Raw genomic sequence first — 7914 nt, 5'->3', positions numbered from 1 at the left:
CCCCCCCACCCCACCCACCCACACCCCCTCACTCCCCCCACGCGTACAGTAAATAGTTAGCGAGAGACGGAAAGGGAGCGAGAGCTAAGTGAGACGGCGACATCGCAGGCGCTCCCGCCGCTTAAAAAAAGCAGCGGCAGAAACACTGCTCTCCAGATCGATCGCCAGCTTGGTGGTTAGGGCAGGGATGCATCAGAGGACAGTCACCACTACCACAGCGGGGCGGAGGGGAAGGGAGGGGGACAAGCGTCCATAATAAGTCCTCCCCCCCCCCCCGAAAGAGAGAGAGAGAGGCAGTACAACACAGCAAAACAGCCGGAGGGCAGCTACAACGACGCTGAACTCTACAGGGAAAAGGGTGAAGAGGAGGGGTGGGGGGAGGGAGAAGACAGCCATGCTGAACAACCAGCACACAAGAGGGAGAGTAAGCGAGGAGCGACAGAGACACGAAAAGGCAGAAGGAGAGAGACGGGCGATTGGGTGGGGGTGGCGCGTCCCGGCGAGGAGCCGCGCGGGCGGTGATGGCAAATGCATGAGAAGATGCACGCGAACAAAGTCGAAGCAGCGAAAACTCCGATTTGCCGCCCCTCCCTCCCCTCAAAAAAAAAAAAAAACACACACAAGCAAACCAAAGTGAAGATAAAAGTAAAGTGGTGTTGATACTGAGGACGACGGAGGGAAGAAATGAGGGAGTGAGGGAGGAGGAAGGCGCGCGTGTGTGTGGGGAGGGGGGGGGGAAGGGGTGGCAGCTGTAGGGGAGGAATAGTAACCGTTAGGGAAGACAGGAGAGAAAGCGAGAGGCCGCAACAGGTGAGCAGTAAGAGAGGGTGACAAGCGGCTCGAGGCACCTTTTCGCTCTCTCTTCTTGCGTGCAGAGATGACATTGTCGAAGCGAGCGCAACCGCTTTGCGTCGCTGGGTGTTGTCGGCTCAGCAGATGACGCAGGAGGCGAAGACGAGAGACGCTGAACAGCGAGAAAACAAAACAACAACAAAAAAGATTCACGCGGCAAACGATCAAGCGAAGCAAATATGGAAAAGGAAAACTACGGAGGCACGCAGACACATCAGCACAGCTTCCCCCCTCCCCCTGCCCGCGCCACACCTCTCCCTCCCGCCAACGCACACCGTAGCAGCGTCCACGTGCACATGAGAGTATCAACACACAGTCGCTGAAAAACTGAGACGCGCGCTCGCGTGAGGGTGTAGAGAGAGGGGATGGGGCGACGGAGGGGGGAACAGGAAAGGAGAGTAGGGGGGGGGGGCAGAAAATGGTCTCACTTGGTCGCCACAACAGCATTATAAACCACAGAGGTCACCTCAACAACAACACCGGTTGACGCAGCAGCAACAGCAGCAACAGGCCAAAAGAACGAAAGAGAGAGAGGGAGAGAGAGAAAGAGCGACACGGGAAGGGTGTAAGAACAACACAGCAAAAAAAAGAGAACAGAAGGCATAGGCGGAAGATTGTCCTCAGCATCACCTTTCACCTCTGTCGTGGTCGTGGTCGTCACGGTCGACGGCATCGACAGCAATATGGATGGAAGAACGCTAAGCGCAACGAAGCGGGGCACCCACAGAGACCCGGATACGCACAAGCACCACTGCCGCTCTCTTTCTCCTCCACGAGAGCCGTGCCTTGCTCACTCCCTCTCTCTCTCCTACTCACCCCATATTCCCTCCTCCTCGGAGAGAAGGGGGGGGGGAGGGGGAGATATTTACCGCGCTTCCCTTTTACGTGTGCCTGCTAGTTCTCTTTTTGCTTGCTGGACAGCTGGTGATGCTGGCGTCTACACTACTGCGGACGGCAGCCACCACCACTACGTTTCTCTTCATGCACGTCCGCCTTGGACGGGTTCTGTACAGAAGGCGGCGCTGCGGATGCGGTGGGGGCAACTAAAACTTCCGTGGGCGGCTCAGCGGCCACCGCAGAGTGAGCCGCAGGGGCGGGCTCCAGCTCAGCGGCCGCCTGGGTGAGTAAGCTCTCCGTCGGCTTCTCTGACTCCGGCTCTTGGCTAGGCGCGGCTTCCGCTGCCCCGTCCGGCGACGAGTCCGACATCGACGCCCCAGTCGGTGCGGATATGCCCTTCCTGTTCCGTCTCTTCTTCTTTGCCGCATGCGCCGCGTCGCTACCCTTACCAGCCGTCGGGCTCGGCGCCGTGCTCTTCGCCGCTGCCTGGCTGCCGGTGTCGGTATCCTCTGCTACCTTATCCCTGCCGCCTGTCGGTTTCACTTCCGCCGCTGCCGGAGTTGCACTGTCCGTGCTCGTAGGGGCTTCAGCAGCCTTCTTCCTGGCCGCGGCCTTCTTCCTAGTCTTAGCGGGTGACGCTGTATCGGCCTTGGCTTCCGCAGCCGCCGGCCCCCCCGCCGCGCCAGCAGCTGGCGTTGTGGAAGCGGAGGCTGTTCTCTTCGGCGCCACCACCGCAGCAGTAGCCGCTGGTGCGGGAGAGGCGCTATTGCTGGCGGTGTCCGCAAGCGCCGCCATCGCCGTCTTGACACATGGCGCGCACACTGCCGACCCCTTGTGGCGGCCCTTTGACTCCCGCCGCACTTCCTTGAACTCGCCACAGAGGGCGCAGAAACCATACCCGGACTCTGCCCAGCACGAGTAACAGTAGTGCCGGTGGTCGCGGCGATCCATACGAAGGTCTTCGCCTTGTTTGGGCTTGTGGCACTGCGCACAGTTGCGGCCGCCACCACTGAACACGCCACTTGTCGCGCGCGACACCGCACTCTTACCCCCCGGCACAGCGACCGTGCCGTTGCTGCCATCCACAACGTGGAAGAACGGGACAATACTCGCCAACTGTTTCAACTGCGTCTCTGTGTTCATCTGTGCCAGCGGTCGCGGGGTAGTGACAGCGGGCGGTGACTCCACCCTTGCGGAGACGGCTGCTACGCGCGACAGCATAGCAGAGGCGGATGGGTAGGTGAAGCGAGTCGGTGTCGTCGGCCCGATCGGAATGGCAGCGGCAGCGGCGGCGGCGGCGGCGTGGAAGGCGGGCGGGGCACCGATGTTGTTCATCGGCGGCGGCACCTCCAGGCCCTGCATTATGCTCATCGGCCCAGCAGCAGCCTTGACGTTCGCAGCAGCGGCCGCCGCAGCCACATTGTACGACGGCGGCGGCACACTCGGTACGCTGGAGGTGCTAGCGATGCCACCAGCACTGCCAGCGGCGGCGCCCCCGTTCCCCTCCGACTGAATATCTGATGGCACGATCTGCTCCTTCATCAGCCACGACACGACCTTTGTGCGCGGGATCAGGCAGGAGCTAAGCAGCTCCACGAGGTCCAGCTTGTAGATCGGCCGCAGCACGTCATACCGAATGCAGCGGAACGCCCAGCGTCGCTGCGGGGTGTCCATAAGACTGCACGTCACGATGCAGCCCGCCACCACGTCGGGGTGGCGCACGTCAACCGTGGCGTCCTCGTACTGCACATACATCTTCTCTGTCTTGTCGTAAACCTCAAGGGTGAAGGTGCGAATGGCAGAGTCGCCGAAGCCGTCAGCGTTGCCGCGGCGCGTTGTCAACGACACCGACTGCGGCGAGGCGATGTCGCTCGTGCTGCGGCGAATATCGCTTATCGCGGCGGTCGTGTTGGTCGCCATGTCGTCGGCGTCTGTTTCTGGCGGCTGGTGCGTAGCGAGGAGCTGCCCGATGCGGAAGTCGACGGCCATGCAGGGCGGCGGCTGCCATACAAAGACGTGGTCGCTGCGGTGGATCGGGTTGACCGGCTGGAAGACGAGACCGTCGCTCGGGTACTCGTTGGAGTCGAGCATGTTGACCGCCTCCGACATCACCTGCGTCGGCTGGTGCACCACCACGCACTCGACGCCGTCCTGCGCGAAGAAGGCCTTCGTCTCGTTGGTCATGTGTGCGGCGAGGAAGGCCTGCCTCTCCGAGAAGGTCATGCGAATCATTTTGTTGGAGCTCGGCGGTGACGCCTCACTCCAGTAGTATGCGTCGTACACCAGGAAGAGCTCCTTCTGCCGGTCGCGGGTGAGCCGCGTGAGGTCGCCCTCGAGCACAAATGTGCCAACGTTGTCACTGTCGAGGTGGCGTCCACGCCACGCCTGGGCCGGCATCTGCAGGACAGCGCGCATGTGCGGCGGTACAAGGTAGAGCTTCTTCTCCCGGTAGAGGAGGAGGTAGCGGTGACCGTTCACCTTCCTGCGGACGCCGTAGCGGCTCTTGATGGCGTTGATGCGGCCCTTGTCTTTCATCTCTTTCTCGGAGAAGGGCACGAGGTCGGTGCTCGCCGGAAACTGCGAGCCGCGGTTGTTCACGCAGCGGAACAAGTGCGTGAGCACCTCGCTGTACTCTCTGTAGTCGTCCACCATAATGTTGGCGCGAGAATCGTCGTACTGGTGGTTGCCAATGCTCCGCGTCGGTGGCTGTGCGCAGCAGCCGAGCACCATCGTACGCAGCAGCTGGATCACCTCGTCCTTGCTCTTAGTGGCGTCGACGTAGCGGTACATGCCCGCGCTCTTGGCGAGGCTAACGATGCGGGCGTGAATGACGCGGTGGAACTTGAGCTTCTCCCGGAGGTAGTCGTCACCGCCCATGCGTTTTACAAGCACGTCGTCGTCAGCGCACTCCAAACCAACGATGCCGACGAAGGGAATATCCTTTGACAGCAGCAGCGCGTTCAGGTAGTAGATGTCCTCGATGCCCTTGCAGTTCTTATCGATGACGAGGCCCTTGATGTCGCGGGCCTGGTGCTGCCTCTCCAGCAGCTCGTCCAGGCGACTGCTGAGCGCGTCGAAGACGTCCCTCGTCGTTTCCCATACGGACCGCTTGCCCTGCTGCTCGGTGAGGAAGTCGGCGCCGCTGAAGAATGCCCAGCCCATGCCGTCGGTCTTGAGGCTATTCACGAGCTCACGGCCGAGCGTCGTCTTGCCAACAGCCGGGATGCCAGAGAGCAGCACACACGAGAACTTCGGCGGCTTATTCGAGTTCAGCGCAGCCAACGTGGCGTTGCCGACGCTCACGCGCGCGTTAGCCGAGACGGACGGCGGTAGCGGCATCGGCAGCGGCGGCATCATAGAGCCTACGTTGTGGTTCATCATCATCATCGGTGGCGGCGGTTGGGGCGGCATCGACATGGATGGGGGCCTGTTTGCCGCAGTCAGCATACCGGTGTTGATGTGATTCTGAGTGTTGTTGATGCTGTGAGCGCCGCCGGTGATGACACTGCCCGAGTGTGGATGGAAGGGCAGGTGGTGCGGGGGAGGGGCCATCAAGCCTGCCGCGGGCGGTGTAATTATTGTACCTGATGCTGGACCGGTGGCGGGTACGGGCACGCGCGGCATCATCATAGCCGGCGATGGAGGTGTCATGTTCGGCAAGGGCGGCATCGTCCCGTGTGGTGCCTGTGGCGGTGGGTAGAAGGGCATCATCATGCCTGGGTGCTGTTGATGCTGCTGCGATGGGAGCGAATGCGGGCCGCTGCTGCGCTGACCCGGCGACATTGGGGAAGAGACAGCACCCATGGACATGGGCATCGGCATCATGTTGTTCATGGGCATCATCATGCCTGGTGCCTGCTGGAGCTGCTGCGTGTGCTGCGGCGACTGCATCCACACAGGCATCATGCCAGGCTGGTGCGGCGGTGGCATCGTCATACCGGCGGGGTTGTGGTGGTGCGGCATCCCAGGCGGCTGAAACATCATCTCGCTCGGCGGTGGTGGCGGCATGAGGCCGGGTGGCATCATGTATCTAGCCGACGCTGTTCCTGGCATCGGCGGCGGCATGCCAGGAACCATGCCCGGAATCTCCAGGAACCTCGGCGGCGGCGGCGGCGGCGGCGGCATCATCATGCTCTCCTTTTTACCTGACTGTGCCGGCGGGAACTGCGGGACGGGAGGCACCAAATTCTGCGCGCCACCCGCCGGCGGCTCCTTGCCGCCTGCTCCGGCCGGTTGCGTCTTGCTGCCCGCGTGGTCCGTCTCCGGCGGCTGCTTGGCGGATAGATGAGCAGCGGCTGCAGCGCAGCCGGAAGCAGCAGCAGGAGTCGATGGTGGTAGTGGTGCCTCGGCAGCAGATGGGGTGAAAGATTTAGCGTTCGCGTTCAGCCGCGTCTCGGTCAGTGCTGGCGGTATCGGCGGGGAGGCCTGCTGCTGCCGTTGTTGCCGCCGCGGGGGCTTCCCCGCATCAGTGGCGAGGTCTGACATACAGGACTGAGCTACACGCTCGTAGACACTTCGTTCGAACACTGATGCGCAGGGGGTGAGAGAGAGAGAGAGAGAGAGAGAGAGAGCGAGGAGGTGGACACACGCGTGGGTTGATGTGTTTGCTGCTGCTGCTGCTCGTACCGCTGCCGCACTCGAGCTTGCCTTTTCTGTTGAAAGGGGGGGGGGGGGGGAGGGGTTCTATGAATATGCGCTGGTGTTTGTCAGTCGTACACGGGTGCGTTCTCGTTGTGCTTCGTCTTTTGTCTTCCCAGCAGGCGACCAACGCGTGAAGGTGCGAGGAGGTGCGGACAGACCCCCCCCCCCCTCCTCCCTTACACACACACGCACACACACGCACGCACACACACGCACACACACGCACGCCGGTGAGTGAGTGAGAGAGAGAGAGAGAGAAAGAGGGAAAATAAGAGAGCGAGGGCGGTTTGGGAGGGGAGGCGGGGGAGGGGGAATGTAAAAGGCACTCACAGGCAGGAAAATCCAAGCCGAGACAGGGAACAGAAAGAGAGGGGGAGGACGTGTCGCTAAGAGAGAGAGAGAGAGGGGGGAGAGGGGGGAGGAGAGGGGAGAGGGGAGGGGGAAACAACAACAACAGAAAGGCAAAGTAAACACAGCTGAGCCGGGGGGGGGGGGAGAGGGGGGGGGAATGTGTGGGAGAGAGGACAGAAAGAGGGGAGCAGTGGAGAAGGACGAGGAGGGTAGGTAGGCAGGGTGAGAGAGAGAGAGAGGAGCGGAGATAGGAAAGAGAAGGGTATTGATGTTGAGGGTCCACGCACACGCACACGCGCATGCACGCACGCACACAAAGAGAGAGAGAGAGAGAGCGAAGGAGTTGTGAGAGAAAACTAAGAAATTTGGTTCGTCCGTCTCGCCTTTGCGTAGAGAGGGAGAGGCGATGCGGGGGGAGAGGGGGGGATGTGGTGGCGGTGTGTGTGGTTGTGTGGGTGTGATGAGAGAGAGAAAGGAGAGAAGGAGAGGTGTGTGTGTGTGTGTTGGTAGTGATGATTCCTCGTTCTTCTTTTCAGATTTCTTCTCCGGTGCTTGGGTGTGTCGCACGCACATGCGGGGTGTGATAGGGAACGGTAGCGGTGACGAAGGGCGCGTAGAAGGTGTGGAGGCAGGGTAGGGCAGGGTGGGGGAAGAGGCGAGGATCACAGCGACAGTGAGAGGGAAGAGAGTAAGGGATGTAGGATGAGGGAGATGTGTGATGGGGGGTGGGTGGGAGGACTTGACGAGTGCTGTATGGAAGCGCGTGTCGATTCCTGTCACCGTGGTTGGTGGCTGCTGCCCCCCCCACCCCCCACTCACCCCAGTTCGTTCCCCGTTGCATGGATGCTTGATTCACCTCTGAGGGAAGACGGGTCCGGCCAGGCCTTCCCCCGGCACGCAGCCGCGGATTCCTATCGGCCGCACGAGCAGCACACGCTGTTCTTCTTCCCCACTTCTCTCTTGCTCGCTCGCTCTCGCTCTCTCTCTCTCTCTCTCATCGCGCCGGATTCCAACAAAGACCCAGACCAGTACAGGAATAGAGGAGAGGGAGGGGGAGGGGGGGGGGAGCTAAGAGGGTTACGCGCAGTGCGCAGCGAGAGTGTCGGACCACCGTGACAGACCGCCCTTCCAGTGATCTCCGCTTTACTGGCGAGGGTTTCTCGCTGGCGCTTTGGGCCTTTTCGCGCTTACGTAAGTGCCATGGTGCAGTTAAGATAGTAAGACGACGGCGAC

At 61.5% G+C, this 7914-nt stretch overlaps 1 protein-coding gene across 1 annotated transcript; it reads right to left on the bottom strand.

Annotated features, from left to right (window-relative positions):
* Positions 1 to 1794: 1794 nt before the first annotated feature.
* LPMP_010470 (hypothetical protein) lies at positions 1795 to 6174 on the bottom strand (the record flags this gene model as incomplete). Its single annotated transcript, XM_010698388.1, has 1 exon — positions 1795 to 6174. The coding sequence occupies one exon, from the start codon at positions 6172 to 6174 to the stop codon at positions 1795 to 1797; it is 4380 nt and encodes a 1459-aa protein (XP_010696690.1).
* Positions 6175 to 7914: the final 1740 nt, after the last annotated feature.

The sequence above is a fragment of the Leishmania panamensis genome, assembly GCF_000755165.1.
Source record: "Leishmania panamensis strain MHOM/PA/94/PSC-1 chromosome 1 sequence".
NCBI classification, from domain to species: Eukaryota; Euglenozoa; class Kinetoplastea; order Trypanosomatida; family Trypanosomatidae; genus Leishmania; species Leishmania panamensis.
This window is presented reverse-complemented; position numbering and strand designations above follow the sequence as displayed.